Source organism: Coturnix japonica, chromosome 10, assembly GCF_054131305.1.
Source record: "Coturnix japonica strain WE chromosome 10, WE-NBRP24, whole genome shotgun sequence".
NCBI lineage: Eukaryota > Metazoa > Chordata > Aves > Galliformes > Phasianidae > Coturnix > Coturnix japonica.
This window is the reverse complement of record NC_140672.1, coordinates 1216582-1239411: the sequence shown is the minus strand read 5'-3', so window position 1 is coordinate 1239411 and position 22830 is coordinate 1216582. Positions and strand designations below refer to the sequence as shown.

The 22830-nt window shown below is 54.2% G+C and overlaps 3 protein-coding genes across 29 annotated transcripts in view; 2 read left to right on the top strand and 1 right to left on the bottom strand.

Moving 5' to 3' along the window:
• Positions 1 to 120: 120 nt before the first annotated feature.
• LOC146759104 (uncharacterized) lies at positions 121 to 1356 on the top strand. The gene is made up of 4 exons (XM_085510106.1): positions 121 to 593; positions 692 to 754; positions 853 to 924; positions 1024 to 1356. Exons 1-4 carry the CDS (start codon positions 149 to 151, stop codon positions 1353 to 1355), a joined length of 912 nt encoding a protein of 303 aa, XP_085366232.1. The 5' UTR covers positions 121 to 148; the 3' UTR covers position 1356.
• Positions 1357 to 1471: 115 nt separating this feature from the next.
• The window catches only part of KANSL3 (KAT8 regulatory NSL complex subunit 3), a 28580-nt gene continuing 7221 nt past the window's right edge, over positions 1472 to 22830 (bottom strand). Inside the window, exons 14-29 of one of the 26 annotated variants that reach the window (XM_085510021.1) lie at positions 22535 to 22612; positions 20706 to 20897; positions 18990 to 19074; positions 17980 to 18131; positions 17566 to 17678; positions 16744 to 16963; positions 16417 to 16550; positions 13642 to 13783; positions 10163 to 11836; positions 9434 to 9621; positions 8065 to 8238; positions 6550 to 6939; positions 4457 to 4534; positions 2698 to 2847; positions 2160 to 2313; positions 1472 to 1790 (exon numbers count right to left, since the gene is read on the bottom strand). In XM_085510021.1, coding sequence (XP_085366147.1) covers positions 11301 to 11836; positions 13642 to 13783; positions 16417 to 16550; positions 16744 to 16963; positions 17566 to 17678; positions 17980 to 18131; positions 18990 to 19074; positions 20706 to 20897; positions 22535 to 22612 — 1652 coding nt within the window. In that variant the 3' untranslated portion in view covers positions 1472 to 1790; positions 2160 to 2313; positions 2698 to 2847; ... (3 more) ...; positions 9434 to 9621; positions 10163 to 11300. The other 25 variants (XM_085510020.1, XM_085510022.1, XM_085510023.1 and 22 more) reach the window with 25 other exon arrangements.
• ARID5A (AT-rich interaction domain 5A) lies at positions 3085 to 9051 on the top strand. 2 transcript variants are annotated; one of them, XM_085510080.1, is made up of 7 exons: positions 3085 to 3153; positions 5545 to 5641; positions 6397 to 6541; positions 6935 to 6987; positions 7070 to 7167; positions 7258 to 7405; positions 7582 to 9051. In XM_085510080.1, the coding sequence occupies exons 2-7, from the start codon at positions 5579 to 5581 to the stop codon at positions 8836 to 8838; spliced, it is 1764 nt and encodes a 587-aa protein (XP_085366206.1). In that variant the 5' UTR covers positions 3085 to 3153; positions 5545 to 5578; the 3' UTR covers positions 8839 to 9051. The 2 variants fall into 2 exon arrangements, with proteins under 2 accessions (XP_085366206.1, XP_085366205.1); XM_085510079.1 differs by lacking the exon at positions 3085 to 3153 and adding an exon at positions 5074 to 5155.

Sequence of the window (22830 nt, the reverse complement as noted above, 5' to 3'; positions counted from 1 at the left end):
GATGGCCACTAACGTGGTCCAGTTGCCACCTGGGGGGCTGCCCCTAAATGTGGCCCAGCTGCCACGTGGGGGGCAGCCCCCAAATGTGGCCCAGCTGCCATGTGGGGGGCAGCCCCCAAACGTCCAGCTGCCACCTGGGGTTGTCCCCATGGTTGTGGGTCAGCTCCCAGCTGAGGGGCAGGAGTTACCCCTCCTGCTGCTCCTCCCTGGGGGGATGAAGCCGGGCATGCCTCCACCAAATGCCCCTGCCCAACACCGGCAACATCCCCAGCGGGCAGGGACACTGCAGCCCCAGCAGCCGATGGGGCTGCGGCCTGGGGCCAGGCTGCATGGGAAGCGCCCGCGGTCTGCAGGCAGCTGCCCAATGCAGACCCCCAGCCGCCCTCTGAAGAAGGTCCGCAGAGAACCACCACGGCAGCATCAGGTCATCACCGTGCGCTGCTCCCTGCGCACCCGCCGGGCACAGGAAGGTCAGCCCCTCGGAGATGCTGTGGTGCAAACAAAGGACCAGGGGAACTCAGCACCCACCAACGTGAGCCCCAAACCCACCACGGCTCCACTCACCTGCAGCACCGCAGCACCGGGATCTGGGGGTGAGTTTGGGGGCTGCAGGGTGGGTTGCAGGCTGTCCGCACCGGGTGGCTGTGGGAAAGCTGGCATTGCCACAATGGGGATGTTCTTGCTTTTCCAGCAGCGACACCAAGCTCAGACATCCCGGAGGACATCAAGGATCTCCTGACATCCATGGACAGCTGTGAGTCTGGGGGCTGTAGAGCTTGAAGGGGGGTGTTGGCACTGAGTGGCTGTGGGAAGGCTGGTGTTGACCCACTGGGGATGTTCTTGCTTTTCCAGCAGCAGCATCCAACTCTGAGATCCCCGATGACATCTCTGACATGGATGATCTGCTCGCGTGGCTCAACAGAGGTGAGTTTGGAGGCTTCAGAGCTGCTGGGGGGGGGTGTCTGCACCGAGTGGCTGTGGGAAGGCTGTGATCATCATCTGGGGATGTTCTTGGCTTTTCAGAAGTGGCGAGTCTTCAGGAGGTCCCCCAGCAGAACCAGGACCCCGTTAACATCCAGACGGAAGGGACCAAAGATGCTGCTGGCGCGGATGTGATTGGATTCCTTGACAAGCTGCTGTCTGAGCTGGACAGCCAGAGTACGGCAGCTGTCCCCAGCCCAACTGAGCTGCACGAGCCGACCGCCCTGTGCAATGGCAGCATCCAGGCCACAAAGAGGAAGCTGCCTCAGGGCCAGGATGCTCCAGACCCAAAGCGCCGCGTCTGGAGAAGCTGGAAACAGCCCATGTGCTACCGCAGGAGACACGGCCAGAGACAGCAGTTAAGATCCCTGTAGCCCTGGGCTCCTCGCCGGCTCCTGCAGCAGCAGCGCTCCAGGGGCTCCAACATCAGCCCCAGCCCTACACCTCCAAACCTGGGCTGTCCACCAACAACACCTCGGACTCTATTATGTTATTTTATGATATTTTATTTTGGTTTATATTACGTTAAATTTTGTTTTAAACTATGTTATTTTACGTTTAATTCTGTTATGTTAAATTATGTTACTTTCTGTTCAATTACATTTAATTAAATTAATTAAATTAAATTAAATGCTTCGTATTCACTTTGTTACACCTGCACTCCTTCCTGCAGCACCAAAGCCCCCCCAGACCCCAACACCCACCAGGTGATGCTGGTTGTGGTTGCATTGAGCCAAGTGCTGCAGCTCCTCACTGATGTCCTGCATCAATTCTGCTGTTTCCAACGCCCCCATCGCCTTGTTTTGTGCCTGGGGAAGGAGATGGTCACACACTGAGTGCTGACCTGGGGCACTGGGAGGTTAAAGATGGACACAGACAGCGCTGGGGGGCACTGATTTTGCACATGGAGGTTGATGCTGATACTAGGAGGCAATGGGAGCAGCAGGGGGCACTGGGGAGCTTTGGGCAGCACTTGTTCTGGGGGGGTTCAGGCAGTACCAGTTTTTAACCTCATTAATGCCCCCCAACATCTGCCCCAAGGCAGCGAACAGCCCATTCTTTCCATGGGGGGAGGCTTTCCCCTTGGAGCTGACGCCCCTCAGTGCTGCTCAGCTCCCCCCTGGGTGTGACGCATCCCCACCCCGATGGGGTCCCCTCATTTGTACCCACAAACTCACCGTGGGTGCTTTGAAGGGGTGGGGGGTGGTGGCATCACACGAGGGAAAACTGAGGCACGGGGCAGGTTGAGAGCTTCAGGGCAGGAGTTTTGGCTGAGCATCACAGCGGGACGGGGATGGTTTTCACTCTGAGTCAAAGCTGAGCGTTCCCTTCCTGGAACCAAAGGGTTAATGCCACCCTCCAAGTCTCCTCATCCATGTCCCCCCCCTCCACTTCTCCTTTCTCCCCCTCTGGCTTTTGGGGGATCTCAGCCCCCCATTTCCTCCCACCCTTCCACCCCCCCCTTTTCTTGCCCCTAAATGGGGAGAGGACCAAAGGGTCCCCCATTAAACCCCCCCCCCCCCTTCCAAGCTTCTGCTTTATTTGCTTTTTGGGCCCCAAATGAGTCACTGGGGGATTTTTTAGGGGGGCAGATTAGGGGGTTCTCTGATGGGATGTCGAGGGGTTGGGCACCCATAGGTGCTGCAGCAGCCCCCCCCTGTCCTGCTGCTGTCCCCTATTTACAGCTGGTTCCAGATGTGGGGGCTCCCAACCAACCTGGGGCAGGGTCCCCATCAGCAGAGCTGTGCTGGGTACCCGGGATGTTCTATAGATCAATGAGAGGGAACCAGTGGCTCTGTTGGTTCCATTAAGTTGCCATGAATGGGGCAGAGCATCAAGAACAAGGCACCAAGCTGGGGATCAATCCTAAGTACAACAAGGGGAAGGGAAGGAGCAGAGACCCATCAGCACCAGGACATGGGGACACTGCGACACAGTGATGTCCCCAAAGCCCCGGGGGCTCCGGAAAACCCGGCCCAGTCATTCAGTGCTGAGCCCCAAAACTCCCTTCGGTTCCGGTAAGGAAAGAGTCAATGGCACACGCACGAGAGCAGCCACACACGCCACTTCTCTGAGTGAGGATGAGTCATCCTCAGCCTTCATCCCCGGCCCCATAACTCACATAACACACTGCACAGCACCGCGCTGCTCCTCCCGGCGCCTCCTGGAGGGGTGAGTTTGGGGTCTGGGGGGTCAGAACTGTCCCCATATCCCAACTGCAGCCTGAAGGGATGGGCATAGAGAGCTCAGGGGGAGATGGATGGGATGGGATGGGATGGGATGGATGGGATATTATGGGATGGGATGGGATGGATGGGATATTATGGGATGGGATGGAGATGGGATGGAGATGGGATGGAGATGGGATGGAGATGGGATGGAGATGGGATGGAGATGGAGATGGATGGGGTGGGAGTGCAACAGGATGAGATTGGGGTGGGAGAGGATGGGATGGAGATGGAATGGAGTGAGGTGGGATGGAGATGGGATGGGAATAAGGATGGGGTGAGATGGGGGTGGAGATGAGGATGGGATAATGGGAAGATGAAATGGGAATGGGGATAGGGTGGAGATAAGGATGGAATGAGAGTGAGGATGGAATGGGGATAATGGGGATGGATGGGGGTGGAATGAGAATGGGATGCAGTGGGGATAGGAAGAAGGATGGAGATGGATGGGATGGGATATTATAGGATGGGATGGATGGGATATTATGGGATGGGATGGGATGGATGGGATATTATGGGATGGGATGGGATGGATGGGATATTATGGGATGGGGTGGATGGGATATTATGGGATGGGATGGATGGGATATTATGGGATGGGATGGGGTGGATGGGATATTATGGGATGGGATGGAATGGGGTTGGATGGGGTGACCTCAAGGATGCTACACTGTCCGGAGCAAACCAACCCCCTGCTCCTATTGTTGCGGGCAGAGCGAGGAGCGGCACCGAGCGCCTCTTTTGGGGTCTTTATGGGTTTTTTGGGGTCTTTATGTTTTTTTGGGGGTCTTTATGTTTTTTTGGGGGGGGTCTTTATGTTTTTTGGGGGGTCTTTATGTTTTTTTGGGGGTCTTTATGTTTTTTTGGGGGGGGTCTTTATGTTTTTTGGGGGGTCTTTATGTTTTTTTGGAGGGGGTCTTTATGTTTTTTGGGGGGTCTTTATGTTTTTTTGGAGGGGGTCTTTATGTTTTTTGGGGGGTCTTTATGTTTTTTTGGGGGGGTCGTGGTGATGTCAGTCGTTTGGAGCGCGGTCCCGATGACTCCACGCGTTACTCATCGGGGCTGGCAGCTCTCCCGTGCTATTCCCGGCCGTGACGCGCAGCGCTGCTCGGTACCGGGATGGAGCCGGGTGGGAACCGGGGGATTTCGGGGCTGAAAGGTTGAAATGCGGCTGTTTTGTGCCCACCCCCAAAGGACGGGACATTACCCGGCCCCACTCAGCCCCATCGCTGCCCGCTTTAGCTCACCGCTGCTTTCTCGCAGCCGTTCGGTCCCAAATCGAGCAGTTTTCAGCCCAAAAAAGCCCCGAGCCGCGGGTCGGTTTCCTGCTCGTTTCGTAGAATGGGAGGAAATGGCGTCAGCGCCGCAGGTTGCGGTGCCGGGAATTGAGGGCGAGGAGGGGAACGTGTCGCAAACAGCCCCATAGACAGCCCCATAGACAGCCCCATAGACAGCTCCCATAGACAGCCCCCATAGACAGCCCCATATACACCCCCCATATACAGCCCCCATAGACAGCCCCATATACACCCCCATAGACAGCCCCATAGACAGCCCCATAGACAGCCCCATAGACAGCCCCATGTACAGCCCCATGTACAGCCCCCATAGACACCCCCATATACAGCCCCATGTACAGCCCCATATACCGCCCCATATACAGCCCCATATACCGCCCCATATACAGCCCCATAGACACCCCCATACACACCCCCCATATACACCCCCCATATACAGCCGCATATACCGCCCCATACACCCCGTGCACACGCGTGGATTCACGCTCAGCCCCATTGAACCCACGCACACGCGTGGCGGCACTACAGAGAGGGGCGGGGCGAACGCTGTGTTAGCCAATAGGAGGAGGGGGCGTGGCGGTACTGGCCAATAGGAGAAAGGGGGCGGGGCGGCGGGTGCAGACGGACAGTCACATGGCGAGGCGGAGGGTGAGCGGCACCGGGGGGAATAAAGGGGGGAATAAAGGGGGGGATAAAGGGGGGATAATAAGGGGGGCAATGGGGCCGGGACCCCCAGGGTTACCCCCCTCTGCCTCAGCTTTTCGGGGGGGGACCGTTTTCCTTTTCATCTGATTCTATGTTTTAAAAGCTTTTTGAGTGGATTTACCCCCAAAAGTTGGAGCGGGCAGGGAGGGGCAAAGCGGAAAGTGATGGGGGGGGGGGGGGTCTTATAATGTGTTATTGTAATGGATCTGTGATGGTTTTAGGGTGGGCTCTCACTATAGGGGACGGCAGGGCTGGGATGATGGAGATTTGTCCTTATTTGGAAGGGGGGGATTTGATTTGGGGGTGACCTGGAGCTTGTTTTCCACCCGCAGGGCCCGGCCTAAAGGAGGAGGGGGGGGGGGACACATGGAGGACAAGCAGGAGCAGCACGGGGGGGGCGAGGAGCCCCCAGGCAGCACCGAACACAAAGTGAGTGTTTGGGGGGGGGGGCGAAGGGGGGGAGACCCCATTATGGGGCGCTATACTCCCAACTGGGGAGGGGGGGGGGCTCAAATGGTTGGCATCAAGCTTCCCACCCTATTAATAAAAGGGTGGGGGGGGTCTGAGGGTTGAGGGGGGGGGGAAGGAGTACATGCCATCTTTGGGGGAAAAAAAGCCAATTTTGGGTGCCCACGTGGCTGCTAAGAGCATTTTTGGGTTTCTCACGCTGCTCCCCCCCCTCCCCCCCCCCCCCCCCCACACACACACGGGGTTTATTTAAGAGGCTGAAAACAGCCGAGCCGTGAAAAGCATCAAAAATGGTTCAAAAGAATAGAAAAGAAGAAGAAAAAGAAGCGTCAAAGGGAGGAAGGGGGGGGGGGGGGAAAGCAGCTGCTCTGCCCAAAAATAGCAACAAGTTTTATAACTCCGGAAAATGGAGAACAAACAAACGAGGAACATTTTTAGCTGAGAAAGGAGGAGGAGGGAGGAGACGAGGGGGGGGTTAAGAGCAAGAATTTCTGCCCTTCTGTTTTCCTGGAAGCTGTTCCTCGTGTTCTCAAACTGCTCCGGAGCTTTGACCAACTTGGCCGCCTGCCCGGGCTGCTGAATAATGGAGAGCTGCACAAATGCCTCCATGGGTGGATGGGGGGGGAGAAAAGAGGGGAGGGGGGAGCTCCTGCTCTGCCTCAGTTTCCCTATTGTGGGTTCTTTCTGCCCCTCCTGATGGCTGCATCCCAACCCAGGTGGCACCGAGCCCCGAGGAGGCAAAGCCAGAAGATGCCAGTGGGGAGAAAGAGGAGGAGGAGGCTTTTCTTGTCAGCCTCTATAAGTTCATGAAGGAGAGGCACACGCCCATTGAAAGGATCCCACACCTGGGGTTCAAGCAGAGTACGTACCTGGGAGCTGCTGGTGGGATGGAGCAGCTTTTGGGATGGAAGAGCTTTTGGGATGGAGGAGCTTTTGGGATCGACGATGCTTTTGGGATGCAGGATGTTGCTGGGATGCAGGAGCAGCTGTTGGGATGGAGGAGCAGCTTTTGGGATGCAGGATGCTGTTGGGATGCAGGAGCTTTTGGGATGCAGGATGCTGTTGGGATGCAGGAGCAGCTGTTGGGATGGAGGAGCTTTTGGGATCGATGATGCTTTTGGGATCGATGATGCTTTTAGGATGCAGGAGCAGCTGTTGGGATGGAGGAGCTTTTGGGATGCAGGGTGCTGTTGGGATGCAGTGCTGCTGCACATCACGTCTGGCTGACTCCCTTTTCTCTCCCTTTCTCTCCAGTTAACCTGTGGAAGATTTACAAAGCAGTGGAGAAGCTGGGAGCCTACGAGCTGGTAAGCAGCGTGTCCTGCCTGTCCCGTCCAGCTCTGTGCTCCAGGTTTGGGGGGGGGTTTATCCATCTTTACCCCACTGCAGGTAACAGGGAGGCGGCTGTGGAAGAACGTTTATGATGAGCTGGGCGGCAGCCCCGGCAGCACCAGTGCAGCCACGTGCACCCGGCGGCACTATGAGAGGTAGGGGGGCACCGTGTGCCTCAGTTTCCCTCCCCCCTCCAAGGGGTTTAATGGGGTTGAAGCTCAGTGCTGTGACTCCCCACCCTGCAGGCTGGTCCTCCCGTATGTGCGGCACCTGAAGGGTGAGGACGACAAGCCGCTGCCTCCCAGCAAACCCCGCAAGCAATACAAGGTCTCCAAGGGCAGCGAGATGGGGGAGAAGAGCAGGAGGAGCAAGAAGGAGAAGGGCCGGGAGCAGGTGAGGGGCCAGAGGGGGAAGCTCATTGCTCAGCCTTCATCCATCCATCCCCATCCTATGGAGGGTGAGGGGCAAGAAGAGCAGGGAACTGAGCCTCTGAATGGGGGAGGTAGAGGGATGGGGTGGGTGCATGGTCCAGCCTGGCACCCACAGACCAAATCTGCTTTTGGTTGCAGGTGGCACCAGAGAAGGCAAAGCCTGAGGTGGCAGCCACCCCTACAGCCAGCAAGGACTCAACAGAGCCCCAGGAGCAAGGGCAGCCAGCAGAGGGATGCGCCAGCCCCACGGCCCCGGCTCCGAGCCCCTCTGCAGGGTGTCCCAGCACCTGCCGAGCCCACTCTGAAGCCTACAAACGCCTCTTCTCCAGCTTTTACTCCAAAGGCAACCACCCCATCATGTCTCCGCTGGCCAAGAAGAAGCTGCTGTCCCAGGTGAGCAAGGCAGAGTCCTTGCACTGCCTCAAACGCCATTGCCTGGAGGACAGGGGGGTGTTGAGCAGCGCTCAGCCCAACCCAGAGCCCAGCCCTGCAGTCAGCCCCCAGCTCAAGGAGCAGAGGAGCCCCGAGACACAAGGATTGAAGGACACACCACAGGGAGCCCGGAGTGAGGCAGGACCCGTCCCCAGCTCATCCCCTGGGGGGACGGACAGGCAGCCTTACCCAAGAGCTGAGGACGGGGGTCCCGCGCCCGCTGTCTTCACCGGCTTCTTCCACGCGTATCGCAACGAGGTGCTGAAACCCATCGGCTGCCACCCCTTCGGGGGCTACTTCTCCAACCTGAAGGATTTCTTGGAACCACAACCCGAGGACACGGGTCAGGAACAGCCCCAGGACCTGCGGAGCAAAGCGTGGAGCAGGGAGAGCCCGCAGCCGGCCGCCTTCGCTGCCATCAAAGCCTGTTGGGTGCCCCCCGGGGCCGGCTTCACCCCACTGACACAGAGCTCCACAGCACCCGCTGCCAAAAGGAGCCGGGATGAGGAGCCGTTGGGTCCCAGCAGGAAGCTGCAGGTTGTTTCCCCTTTTCTCCATGAATCTGAATGCAGGGACAAGGGCGCTGGCTCGCCCAGGGGCCACCAAGGATTGGCCAAACCCAAAGCCATCATTCCCGGACCTGGATACGCTGCTCCGCTCCCCGCAGTGCCTCAAGCCCCAGATGTTTACAAGGGAGCGATGCTGCGCTTCCCCATGAACTTCAACAACCCTTTGGAGCACCTGAAAAACCAGGCAGCCCCAGCAGCACCATCCCTCTCCATCAACCCCTTCGTCATCCCTGCTTTCCCCAGCCCTGTCATAGCCACCTCTGTGCAGCCCTCTGACCTCAGGCACTACCCGGCGTCCTACGAGGGCTCAATGCATCATCGGCTCTACCCAGCAACGTGGCACACCTACAGCACCCCACACAGCTCTGCTTTCCACCGCAACACCAAGCTGTAGGGCTGCTGTCCTGCTCTGGATCAGCCCCAGCCCCACACAGAGGGATGGCAGCACCTGGATGCCGTCAGAGCTCAAAGATGAGCTGGACCGTGTCATTTTTACTCTTGGTCTTAGAGATGTTTGTATTCTGACATCGTACTCCGGTGATTTAACTACCAATATCACAAAGTTATATATATATTATATATATATAAACAAAATAAGGGAGCAAAATGAGTTGCAGAGGTTTTCTTGCTCGAGATGCTGTGTCCCCATGCAGTTTTGTGCAGCCAACACAGCAAGGCAATGGATGTTCCCACCTCGCCATGCTGTGCCCAGGCTGTTTGACATGCAGCCCCTGCTCCCTCCTGCAAATCACTGCCATTTCAGTTCTAAGTATGTTGCCTTATAGCAGGAGCTGCTGAGGTTCTAAGGGGCTCAGGAGGGCAGCAAGGAGGGCTGGCTGCCGCAAAATGGGTGCTGGAGGGCAGCATCCTAAATAAACCTGACTGGATGGTCCCAGCTGCTGGTGTTTGGGGTGTACTTGATGGCTGGGATTAGGGCTAGGCCTCACCCCAGCAGGTGTTTCCCGACTTAGGAACAAGCTGAGACCTACCTCTGTTTATCTCTTGCATCGTTTCTGGCACCTTTTTCTCAGCCTCGAGGGTTCATAGATGTTTTCTGGAGCATCCACGTGTCCAAATGTGGGTGACACAGGGTGAGAGCGCAGCACAGTGATGGCACGGAGAGACCTCTTGGCTCTGGAACCCAGCACAGATGGACAGACAGCACCCGGGATGTGACCTGCAGAGAGAAGAGGAGCTCTCTTAGTGTCCCAGATGACCCAGGACAACTCCTAAGGACGTGCAGAGCATGATTCCAGCTGCTTTTAGCCTCTGCAAGCTCCCACTGAACCACTGCAAATGACCCAAAGTCTTTGCTGCAGCCTCAGGACTTGAGCCAGCTGCTCCTCACAACCTTGGGGAGCTGCACTGAGCTGTTAAATGGAAGGGGCAAAGAGATGCTCATCCCTAAGGGGGCACTTGCACAACCCTAAAAAGCCTGAAGAAACAGCAGCAACAAATCAGCTCTGAAGGACGACTTGTGCTGTTTCTATGTAAGGGAAAGGAGTTGGGATAGAAAGAATTACCTCCAGGTAGCAAGGGGACAACCCTGCTGTCCCCTTTGGGTTCTGAAGCTGAAATTGGGTGGCTGGCAAAGCCGAATCTTGCTCTCTTTGCCCCAGAACCACAAGGAAAAAACAGAGAGAGGCTCTGGGCTCAGCAGGGCTTGGGATACTGGTCCAGGAGCTTAAAAGCATTGGCCTCACCAGGCCATTACTCACCATAGGATGGTATGAAGCCCAATGCACGAGGCAGGGGTGAGACAGTGAGGTCACAGCAGTGAGGTTGGCACATGGTCGGTCCAGGAAGGGTGGGAAGGGATGGATCCCAAACAGCCAAAGGGGGAAATGGTTATTCCCCTTCTCTGTGTTCCAGGCTCCCCATAACAATCGCATTTCCTCTGCTGCGGTGGTTGGAAGAGCTGACAATAGGATCTGCTCAAAGGCAGCAGGATGAGGAAGTGAGCGGAGATGTCAGAAATGTGGCTGCTCTCAGGGTGGGGAGCATGGACCTCCCCCAGCACCACAGAGATCCACAATGAGTCTTGGGCAGCAAACACAACTTGGTGCCCCCCATCCCTCCAGGGAAGAGGGTGTTGAGGGCTCAGGGTACGGCAGAGCCACAACAACATGCAGAGCATCGAGATTAATCCCAGCAGTAATAGAAATACAAACAGCAAATCACAGCTCTCAGCTCTGTACTGTGAAAGCAACCCCAGCGACAGCCCTGGTCCTGAGCCCTTTAAGATATAGATCATAGGAAACCAGCCTTAATGCTGCCAAAATCAGCTCCATCTCATCACCGTGGGGCTCCATTTTGGGGCTGCTTCCCCCATTTCAGGCTGGTTGTTGATGACACTTCATACTCTGTGATACATGACTATAAAGGTTAAATCCTGCTCTGCACCCTCAGAGCTTTATCAACAAGTTCAAATCTTCTCAGAAGCAGAAAACCAAAGGGATGTTCCAATGGAGCAGCTTCTCTCATTGCTGCTCCCAGGACCCACAGCACAATGTTGCTTTGTCTGTCCGTGCACTCAAGGCGAGAGAAATCAGACCAACAAAGCTGGGCTCATTCAAACACTCAGAGCATCTAAGAAGCCCAATTCAAACACTCAGAGCATCTAAGAAGCCCCCAGTGCAGCTGCTGAAAGAGCAGCTTTTAGGAGAGCCAGATACAATGAAGCCAGTGAATATATCTATATTTATATATATATATATATATATAAAAGATTTATTAAACAGCTCAACAAAACCAGAAAACATCCCCTCAGTTTGCTAGAGCCCAAATCAGCCCCATCAGCACAGGGCTGCCCTCCCCCCTCCCACCCCACAGCCATGCTGAGGGTCCCCCAGGTCCCTATGGCTTCTGGCCCAGTGCAGGCCCTGCTGTAGTGATGACAGAGGAGCTGCTCAGCGTTAGGAGGGCAGCCCCAGTCCCTCCTGGCAGCAAGTGTCTGTTTGTCAGGGTCTCTCTGGCATGGAGGAGGGTGCTTCCATCATCCACCACAGAGGGGACCCTCCCCAAGGTCTCCATCGCCCCCAACGTGTGGCTGAGGGTTGAGGTGCTCCTGGTCAGACTGACCTTGTCCCCAATGGACCCGTCGGCTTTCATGGTGGCCAGTGTTGAGGTGAGGATGACGGCTTTGGAAGCAGGCTGCAGGATGGGTCCCACTTTGGAGTGCAGCAGGCTGCTGGGAGGACTGGGAGCGCCAGCCAACGGGGGGGAGGCAAAGGTGATGGGACCAGCAGGAGAGTTGGTGGAGGAGGAGGAAGGTTGGAGGCCTGGCAGGTTGAGGGGGACTGAGGTAGCCTCATCCATCACAGACTTGGTCAGAGCAGACAGCTTGGCATCTGACATGACGTACAGGGTCTTCATGGGGCTGGCTGTGGTCACTGCAGAGAAGGGAAGGACATGGTCAGCAGTCATGGGGGCAGGGGCCCACCCTGGGCTGCAGCCCTGGGAGCAAAGTGGAAGGGCTTCAGGCTGTACTTTTGGAAACCCCTCTGCTCCATTTTGCCTTTAGAGTGACTGCAAAACAAACACCAGCACTGTCATGGGCTGGGCAGAGCATGGCAAGGGGACCCCAAACCTGCCAGCTCCCTTTGTAGACCCCTCAGATCAGTCCAGGAATCCTCTCCCCAATATGGTCCCTTCCCACAGGGCCAGGACTCTGGTCTCTTCCTTGCCACGTAATCTCTATCCCACTCTCCAGGCTCTCACACAGCTCAGGCACCCCCAGCTCTGTCCCACCAGCAGTGAAGGCTTCTGCAGGTGCTCAGATGCTCGTCACGCTCCACCCCAACAGCAGCAAGAAGCCATCAGTGAAGCCCTTTGTGCTCTAAGGCAACAGCAGAGTTTGCATGTGACGGCTCCTTCATCTAAGCCTGCTCCTCCAGGAACCACAGCCCATGGGAAGGAGACTTCACTGAAACCTAATCACCAGGGTTAGATGTGCTCAATACACTGGGAAAGGCTTGTAGACCTGCTGCTGATTCCAGATCCTAACCTGGAACAGCCCATGGTTCACCCCAGCTGGTAACATCAGGTTACCATCAGGGGTGAGAGTCACCAGCAGCACAGAGCCAACCTCTCCAAAAGAGAACACCAGGCTCAAAGACAGAGAACACAGAGCAAAGGCTGAGGAGCAGCCAACTAACAGAGCTGGGACATCCCACCATCCCTGAGGGGACAGAGAGGCCAGAACAGCAGGAACAGGAGACTGAGCACTCCAAACAGGGCGAGGAAGCAGCACAGTGAGATGGAGATGCTGGCAGGCATCTGAAATAACCATGAAACAGAGCTTGGAGAAAACACATCAACACCCCAGTTCATGCTGCTGCTCTATAGCAGCTTCACTACAAACTGGTCCTCCCGCTGAACACAGAGCCAACCTCAACCTCCAGAAGTTCCTCACTTATCACAAGTAGCAAGGACACAGAAAACAAAACACAGGAGAAGAATTAAACCCAGCACTTCTGTGACTCCCTGCTGAGTCCTGGGGGAAAAACAGCAGGGAGTCGTGGGGGGGTCAGCGCTGATTAGAGTTACAGCTGGGTCTGATGCCTGCAAGGAAAGCCAACAGCACAGTGAAGGATCCCACACATCAACACCACCCGGAGCTGCTGTGTTTGCCCTCTGGGAAGCTGGCACAGCTTCTTCATTCCACCAGATCTGGTTTGTGTCCCACAGACCTGCTCATCTTCCCAACAGAGCAGCAAAGCAGCTGGGCAGAGGGAAACGGAAGCACGGGGTTGGCAGGAGGGGGCTCTTTTGTACAGGATTCTATTTCATTTGTAAGTCTGAGGCTATGAGCTGCTGGGTAGTGGCTCTACAATATTTATTTAGGTGTAATTGGATGGTTCTGCTCTCCCTAAGGAAGGGAAATAAGTGTAGGCAGCTATCAGCATGTGGTGGGGGTCCTAAAGACACTAATAATCCCTTTGGGCTGACACTTTACACTCCACTCTTTGGCTCAAGGCAGCAGCTGACAAATCAGAACGCCGTGTACTTGTGTGTAGAAGCCACGAGGGACCTCACTTAAAGGAGAAAGGAAAAAGAATCACAAAAAGCCTTAAAAACGATGAAGGATTGGGGGCAGCTCTTCCCCAGTGTGACTCCACGCTCTGCCCTGCAGACATGGCTCCCAGCAATGGCCCCCAGGCTGGCTGCCCGCGCCCCCCACGGCCGTGAGCCTCACCTAGGGGTGCTGCTGAGGGGTTGGTGGGAGCCATCTCTGCAGCAGCCTGGGCTTTGCTGAGATCCATCTGAGGCAGCAGATTGCCAGGAGAGGCGGCGCTGGAAGCTGGGGCGGCCAAGTTCCCAACTGCACCGTCCGGAGCCTGGAAGGGTTAAAGTAACCGAGAGCTACTGCAGAGCCGGGGGAGGGAGTGGGGTTACAGCATCACTGGGGGGCTGCAACCATTCCTTGGGGTCTGTGCTGTCCCTCAGCTCAATATCAGAGCACTCTCTCCCTGCTTCCTGCCCTCACTTCTATGTTCACTCAGCAAAATCCACAGCATCAGTGCTTTAAAGTGTGACGGTGCCATTCACAGCACCAACACTGCTGTCAGAACAAACCCACCCCCTTCTTCAGGAGTGGAATGGGATATCTGACCGCACTGCAGGGAGGTCAGCCCTGCTCTATTCGCTCTTCAGCAATACTGAAGTGACAGCCTGGAGCTCAAAACCAGTCCTCACATCACCTGCACGCAAGAAGAAAGCGCTGCGACCATCAGCACTGCTGAAAGCTCAGCAAATAAGGGATGGAAACACTACACACCACCCAGAGTCATGAGAGCTCCCCCCGATTTGGGGAGGAAGATGCATGAGAGATTCCTGCCCAAGGGTCAAAGCCGTCACCTCTGCTTGCAGCTCTTCACATCACAGCATAAATCCTCCTGCCACAAAGCATCAGCATCACTACGTTTCTACACAGCTGCCATCGGGAAATCACCACGCTGCAGAGAGGAACTCATTCAGAAAAGCAACATTCAAACCACATTGGAACTTCTTGTGTTTTCACTCCAGTACGACCTAAATGCTCCTTTTCCTCAAGCCCAGAGAAGATTCCTCATCTTCCCACCCCCCCATTTACTGCCCATAGGGGGAGGAAAGGTTTCACCCCCCCCCATTCACCCCCACTCTGTATCTCAGCAGCCACCAGCACCATCCCAGCCCCCAGAGTTAGAAAGCACAGCACACACAGCAATGCAATGCAATGCAATGCAATGCGATGCAATGCGTGGGCTTCACGCTTCCTGCTCAGACACACTGAAGTCAGCTGGAATTTCAAAAGAAAACCCAACCAACAAAAGCTTTTGGCTGCTGCTGAAAACACAAGAGCTGAAGCTCTGCCATAATCCCCAACCCCCCCACACACACCAAAGCCTTTTGTAAACTTGCTCTTTTCCAGGAAGCCCTGCTGGATTACGTAATCCTGTGTGCTAAAGGTACACACGAGCTGATGTCAAGGGCTATAATTAGTCACAAAAACACACAGCTCACTCCGTTTCCTGTAAGAGCCCGCTTTCAGTTTGCTTTTCAAGCAGCTCTCACACCGTTAAGCCACTGCCTTGAACACACAGACTCAGCACTGGAGCTGCAAGTCACAGTCTACGATCAAACACTGAGTTTCAAGTGTGGCTGCCTGAAAACACTGACCTGTATGTGAACCCATTCACCCCAGAGTTTATCTGTGCAAAAGCTCACGCTGCTGCTTTGCTGCTCTTCCATCAGCTGTACTGCACCTTTCTGCCTTGCTGCTCTTCCACCAGCTGTACTGCACCTTTTAGGTAACAAAGCCCTGAAATGAAAGTGTGTCAGCCTTGATGGTGCCTTCAAATGGCTTCTGAAGAGCATTAAAGCTGAAAGCATTAAAGGTGAAGAGATCTGGAGTGAGCGCTGTGATGGTGGGACACCCTGAGCTCAGGTGGGATCTGTACAGGGGATAACTGAGTGTCACTTGCTCTGTGTTGCTGAGCTCTATTACCAGCCCTTGCAGACTGTGTTGTGTTAGCAGTGACTGAAAGAAACACAGAAGTCAGGGGAGGAAGGATGTGGCTGCTCAGAAATCTCAGCTTTAACCAGAAGCAAACCAGGACTCTGCATGGAAGCTACAGGCAACGGTGGCTGCAGGGCCAGCTCTGAAGCAGCACAGGATAAATGAAAGCCTCACGGCTGCTGCTGTCAGTACTTACCCACTTTCCATCCAAAGGCTCAACCTGTAGGACAGCAGCTTCCTACACATCCCAGGACTTTGAGCAACCCCAAACAGCAGCAAGGAGCAGGAGCATGCTCCCTGTCCCCATGATATTGCCCATAACACAGTTCACCCCAATACCCAGGACTAGAACCACAGAACTTTGTCTGCAAAGCAAAGACTGCTCCGCACCTCCTGCACCAATTCACCTACCTGTGCTGGTGACAACAGGAGGAGGAAAGTCAGAAGTGAGAGAACAGCCTCTCTCACCCAACAACAAAAACAAAGCAGAAGCTGGGGACCTGCCATTGAAAAAAGCAGGGTATCCCAACACCCAGAGGGCCCAGCACTACATCAGGGCACCTAATAGTCAGAAGAAGGATTTCGAAGAAGGAGACAATGCCAGACAGTGCAGCCAACCCCCTTTCTCCTGCCTGAACAGACAGGGGATAGACAACAGAAGCAGCTTTCCTCCTCCCACCAAATCCTGTGGCTGCCAAGAAAGCCCAAAGCTTCAGGAAGAGTTTCCTTACTGATGTCAGCATCACAAATCCAGACAGAGGTTTCCTTGGTGTGGTACCAGCACCAAATCTCTGTAGGAAACAACCCTGCTGCTAAAAGGTGTGAAGTTAACCTGGGTTCTCTAATCAACAGCAATGAGCTCATCACACCCAAGAGAAACATAGTGAGCAAGAACACCTTCCCCAGGGCAGCTGCCTCTGCCCTCACAGCAGCACTGGATGCTTTCTCTTTGCAGAAGGTATCAAAGATTACCTGTGGTGCCTGTGTCTGCATCGGCTGCTCCTCCACCTGGGGCTGCACCGTCCCCATTGCAGCCTGGCTAAGCGTTGTCACACGGCTGGGCTGCCCACGCAGAGTCACAGTGATGGTCGTGGGGGCCTTCAGGCCTAAGAAAACATGCAAAAACAACATGCCTGAGACACAGGAACTGCAGAGGCCATGCTCACCAGCTGGGGCTGCAGCATGAGCCTCCTCCTGCTCATAATAAATTGCCACCAAAAGCGCCTTTCCACAGCTCCAAGAAGGTGAAATAAGCTTTGCTAACAGCAGTTCTGGGGGATGATGGGGTGCTGGACTCACCTGCTGCCTGGTTGGAGATTTGAGCCAAGCCAGGGAGGCTGCTGGCCAGCTTTGCCAGTCCTCCATTCGTCAGCAGCTGGTGAATGGCCGTGGGCTTCCCACTCGCTGCAGCTCCCACTGACAAAGAGGTGGCAACTGGGATGGTGCGGACTATGGTGCCAGTGCCTGTGGTGATGGCACTCAGGTTCTGGATGGGTGTGGGTGTCTTCACAGCTGAGGTCTGGAAGGTAAAGCAGAAGCACTGAGTATCTGGAAGGAAGGAGGCTGCTGGGGTGGCACAGCATCTCCCTCCCGCAGCAGAAAATGGGGCAGATGGAGAGTTTCTACACGCCATCCAGGTCTAAAGTGAAGCTGTCCCTTCCCACCTGCACACACTCACAGCAACTTAATGCATGCCAAGAAGAAACTATGGCTATGCTTGTAAGAGCCTCCTGCTCTGAATAGGGCCTCAAAGCGAAAAGCTGGGGAGCATTGTTTAACAGAACCACAGATGTGAATTTTCCCAGAAGAAAAATTATTAGAAAGATTAGTGATCTCCCTCAGAATCCATCCTGTGAGCTCTTCTCAGTATTTTCTGGTAGCTGCAAAGCCTGGTTTTGAGTAAAATTTCCCATAGCCCCATTTCCTAGAACCTACAGCACTTACAGGAACCCTTACCCCCAGCACTCAGCCAAACCTCAGACATTATTTCGCTGCAGCTCACGCCCAGCACCGCTCATTTGTTCCTGGGACAAACGTGGCTTATTTAGGCTCCCTCCAGCTTCTACCACTTTTCCCTCCATACAGCTTCCCTTCAGAGAGTAACGTTTGCAGGCTGCATACTTGCACTGGTGTTCCAGCTGCAGCCATGCTGGCAGGAAGGGCAGATGACTTAGTCCCAATGTCTTGCAGGCTGAAGCTCAACCCTTGCAGCAGGCTGCTGGCAGAAGCTGCTCCTTACAAAGGAAAAAAGAAAACAAAGAAATTAGGTTTGGAGAATTAAGCACCATCAAATCCCAGGTCTAGTGGACAGTAAATTGTTCTTTAAAGAGGAGGTTCCCAAGCAGCTGGACTCAAAGTTGGTGGGGATCATCCTGGCCACACAACAACACACAGCACAAGTTTGCTGGGAGCTAAACATGCAAAACACAGGAGGCAAGATACTGCTCCTGTCTGAGAGGAGGGAACTTTGGCTATCTCGAGGCATCAAGGTTTACCTTTTCCAATCACAATAAAGGGATGGAGAGAGGCAGGTACCTTGGAGGGCACTGGCTGGCTGGGCCTGCATGCAGTGGGTGCTGCTGGCCACCAGCCTGCTCTGCAGGGCATGGAAAGCACTGGGCGTCGTGCTGCTGGGGATGGCGGCAGACGGAGCGGGACTCACCGAGCTTTCTGCTGCTGAGCCCAGCCTGCAAAAGAAGCAGAAGAAAAAGATGTTTCTTGGTGATAAAACTACACGTGGCGAGGCAAAATAGCTTTGTCAGCACACCGTTAGAACACACAGAGTAGGGAGGTGATGAGATAAAAAACCCAAAACATGAGAAGCTCCCCTGCGTCCACCACAGCAGCTAGAGGAAGGAGTGAGAACACTGTATTTCCAAATGAGAAGTGATCCTGTTATGTGTGTGTGCCTGCCTAAGTGCTGCCACCCTACACAGAAGCCATTTACCTCCAAGTGAAACGTTTCCCATTTAAAACCTACTTTCTATTTGAGAACAGCTCTTCTTCCTCTCCCCTCCCAGATCAGTCAGGGTCCAGTTCTCCAAAGCACGGTTTGAATTAAAAGGGAAAACAGTGATGTGAGAAACTGTCAACACCAGATTCATTGCCCAAAGGAAATCCCTGTGGTCAGTTACTTTCAAAGCCAATACTGAGAATTCTTTATCTTTGGGGGGGAAAAAACAACAACACCACAAAAGAAATGATTTACCATCATTGAGTGAAGGGAAAGAATAAAGACAGCACTACGCTTTTGGCCAAGACAGCAACACAGTGATCCAAAAGACAAAGATAAGCAGTTCTAAAGCAAGCTTGAGTTTGGATAACTATACAGAAATAGGGCCCAGCAGACGAAATACCTTCTGCCCATTTCCATCACTCGTAGATTGGACCATCAGCCCACAGATAGTTTCCAGGAGCTTAAGAGTCCCCCGAACATCAGGAAGAAGATGAGAGGCAGCCCCACAGGCAGAAATCGCTGCATTGTGGTGCCCTGCAACAGCAGCCCGTCAGAGCAGCCTGCAGATAACAGTGAAAGATGCACTCACTTGGAGGTGGCGAGCAGTCCGAAGGGCTCCTTCCCACCCGACACAGACTGGCTGACTGCCATGGGGAATGGCTTTCCTGAGACAACTGCAAGAGAAAAAGAAGACACCTCAACTTTCTGTCCTCTATAAGCCTTGAGGGATTCCTCTGCTCCCACAGACAGCCCAGCGCTGCAGGCCATGGGTTCATCCTGCTCACAAAGCTTCTTAAAGAAACCTGCAGCCATCAACACCCTCCGGAGCCACCACACAACAACATCAGGAGCATCAAATAGAGCAAGAGTTGCAAATGAAAACAAGAATGCTGTCGTTATCCAAGTGTTACAGCAGACAGGACCAAAGGAATCGGCTTCAAAGCCCTCACCAACAACTGCAAACCTGTCTCCTAAGTGCCAGCACCACTCAGCCCCTCCTTGCAGGCCTCACAGCACAGCTCTGCCACCTGGATTGCTGAGCTAAGGTCTGCCTGCTCCATTCTGTAGGCATTCTTTACAGACACAAAATACACAGGGATGCCAGGAGTCACGGTATTTGTTTATTGTGTCACAAGGTCGGTTTATTGCAGCCTTTTGGGATACAAGTGAGTGTGTCTGGTGCTTCCTTCCTGCTCACACACGGTAAGAGGGGAATCTTGTTTGGTTCATGTTTACTTCTGCAATTCATTTCCTTTCTGTGAAAAGAAGGTGGGAAAAATTAAAAATAAAAATAAAAAAAAATAAATTAAAAAGAAAATGCCAGAAAACCAGAGATCTTCAAAGCTGCCAGAAGATGAGCTGCAACCCTGAGAAAGGATGCGTATTTATTAGTTAATCCTCGCAGTTTAAAACAGCCATTACCCAATAAAGGCTTCTGAAGGAGCAAGGTTTGCTTCTCTGCTTTTAAAGCCTGACTTCCTAATATCTGGGATGGAGATGCTGACCCCTCAAGCCCTGCCCTGCACCAACCTAATGCTAATAATGAGCAACTGCCTCATGCATGTGGGGCTCTGAGGTGAGGCAGCAGCAAGATGATGTCCTTCAAGCACAGCAGGGAGAGCGGATGAAGCTTCTGGCCTCCTTCACAAAGGTTTGAGGGGAAGCAAACCGAGCACATCGCCTCTTCTTGGACTGAAAGGACCTCTGCAATGCTTGTCATGGTGGGCTTTTCCCAGGAGAAGAGCTGGGATTTGCTAATGTATGTACAAAGGGTTTGATGCACTGAATCTCAGACTGCAGCACAGCCTGAGCAGGGTCAGCAGAGCTCGGCTGAATCGTGGAACCTGAACAAAGATCTTCCAGAGGGAGGAACGTCACCATTCCCCACAAAGCAGGAGCACATTCCAGGGGAGAGCTTGGCTCAGGGGCCACAAGGAGGCAGCAGAACCGGAGACCCACAGGACCTACTTGGAGCACACACTCACCATGACCAACATCCTGCCTCCAGCAGCACCTGGCGCTTCAGAGAAGGTACAGAATCCTCCTTGCAGCTCACAAGCACATCATGGATTCACCTACCAAGTCCAGGCTACACAAAGCCAGCCCCCCCATGTGCCCCCAGCTACCCCCAGCAGCACTGTGCCAGTTGTGCCTTTGAGCCTCTGTCTGTTTTCTGCAGCTACCTCCTCAAAAAGGAAAAAGCAAAAGCACAGCTCCCCTCCCCTCCCTGTGCCCCAGAGGAGCCGGTGTGGGCGCAGCCCCAGCAGCACTCTGGTTTACAAGCAGCTATACCACGGCAACTCACTTTCTGCCTGGTTGCTGAGGGGTGCTCCGTTCCCCACGCCAGCAGCATCTCCGTGAGAGACAATGGTCACCTTGATTTTGGCTCGTTTGGATGTTTTGTTGCACTGGGTCGGGCTGGGGGTCTGATGCCTCTTCAGCTGCACGCGCACATCATCTTTCTCAGCCCCTTCCGAGTGCTCTGAGGAGACTGGAACTGGGGGACACAGAAGGAGCTTTTTGAAACGGCCGATTCCTTGAGGTTGGTGCAGCTCAGCTGTGTGCACCAAGGTGTGGAGAAGGGTCACATGCCCATGCAGACTTCTGCAGCTCCTTTCATGCCAGCCTTGCCCATCTCCCATGCACCAGGAGCCCTCGCTTCTCCTTTTCACCACCTACACTGACTTCTGCGTGCCCTGAGCTGCAGTCTCAGGGCCAGTAAATAGCTTAAGCCACTCCAAGGCTAAGGCAAGACAGCATAGGAAGTCTGTTCTGCCATCTATAAGAGAAAAAAAAAGGATGCCTACAGCAATAACATCTTTGCAGAAACACTTTTCATTTCCAAGTAGGGTAATACCCAATCCTGGCATCATCCCTGATGTCCCGACGAGGAGAATGCAGGTGTTCTGGGATCAGCACTCAGTCTCTCTGCTCCTCCAACACACCAGCCAAGCTACCTGTGTGCCTGGCACTCAGTACATCCCTTCCAGCCCCCTGAGAGATGGACAGAAGCGCAGAGGTGGCCACGAAGCAGGCAGGAGCACAGGAGGTGCTGCAGCAAAGCCAAGCCCTGCGCTGCTTGGTACTGGGGAGAAAAGCAGCAAGCTGAGATTTCTCTTCCACACCAACTGCTCGTTTTGCTGTTATATCCTTGACCCATCACATCCACTTCATTCTGCCTACAGCATAAGCTTGCTGGGGAAAGGATTAACCACAAAGTGCATGGCAAGCACTGCAGGGCAGCACAAGGCAAAGATGCAGGCACAAAATGCCACGTCCCAACCATTCACTGCATACCCCACCATTGGTATGGTGTATTTTGCAGCAGCAGGGGGAAAACTCCAGAGAGCACTCTCCATCCGGATAGATGCAAGCCAGCTAACTCCCTGTTTGCAAGTCTCTACAACTAAGTCAAAAGCCTGGATGCCAAAAGACACGTTGTCTCTCACTCAACTACAAACATACTTGGTTCAAATCACCCTTTGGAGACCTCACCAGGGGTGCACCAAAGCCCACGGTGCCACCAGCCAAACAGGACAGTGAAAAGGCACACGCATACACGCCATCAGTTTCCATTCCCATCTGATGCTGGGTAAGCACACAGTTCAAAGTGACCACAGTGTTGCTTTCAAACAAGGCTCAAGAGAGAAAGTAACCTGTAAGACAACCAGCTTGGTCCAATACTGGGCCCTGGTATTGCTTCTGGGGTTGTATGTGCAGTTTGGACCACAGTTTATTCTGAGACCACAGCTGAGCCACTTGGCAGCTCTTCACTTCCATGCTCCCCAGCAGTAAGGACACTCCACAACATGCAGCCTGACCCCAGCACAAGGAAGGTGTTAAACTCATGATACAAATCACCCCCTGTCCAGCAGAGCAGGACTGCTGCCAGTTTACGCCAGTATTTATCTGTGCAGCAGGAATAGGGAAGAGCTCAAGAGGTGTTAATGCTCTCAGTTGGCACACAAGCCGTTTGTTTAAGCTTCAAACGCAGCAACGAGAAAGCAAAAAGCAGAAGGACAAAGGGAAACGTTGGGTTGTGACCCAAACCAGTGCGAGGGAAGAGGAAGATGTCGAAAGGAGGTAGCAGAGAGAGAGGCAGAGAGAGACAGTGGGAAGTGAGGAGATACTCACCAAAGAGACATGAAGAGGTGCCAGGAGGAAGAGCTTTCCTCACCAGCATGTTTTGTTTCAGAAAAGCAGCAAACTGAGCTGAAATGAATCAGAGAGAATTACAGTATCACAGCCCGGCTCTGGAGGGGCAGCAAGCTGCAGGGACACCGCTGTGACCCACAGACACCTGGGAGCAGGCAGGCAAACAGCTCTGGGCATGGCCACCACCTCATCCCTCATCACCTAGTGCCAAGGAACACACGCTAGAAGCCACACAGCAGCAGCTCCACAAACCCTCCACCTGCCTTCCATGTGCT

Bases quoted from the DNA above. Each gene is read 5' to 3' on its own strand.
- ARID5A (XM_085510080.1), top strand. From the start codon at position 5,579: ATGGAGGACAAGCAGGAGCAGCACGGGGGGGGCGAGGAGCCCCCAGGC. The intron at 6,988-7,069 runs GTAAGCAGCGTG...ACCCCACTGCAG, and splicing joins AGCTGGGAGCCTACGAGCTG to GTAACAGGGAGGCGGCTGTG. The intron at 7,168-7,257 runs GTAGGGGGGCAC...CCCACCCTGCAG, and splicing joins ACCCGGCGGCACTATGAGAG to GCTGGTCCTCCCGTATGTGC.
- LOC146759104 (XM_085510106.1), top strand. From the start codon at position 149: ATGGTTGTGGGTCAGCTCCCAGCTGAGGGGCAGGAGTTACCCCTCCTG. The intron at 755-852 runs GTGAGTCTGGGG...TTGCTTTTCCAG, and splicing joins CCTGACATCCATGGACAGCT to CAGCAGCATCCAACTCTGAG. The intron at 925-1,023 runs GTGAGTTTGGAG...TTGGCTTTTCAG, and splicing joins GCTCGCGTGGCTCAACAGAG to AAGTGGCGAGTCTTCAGGAG.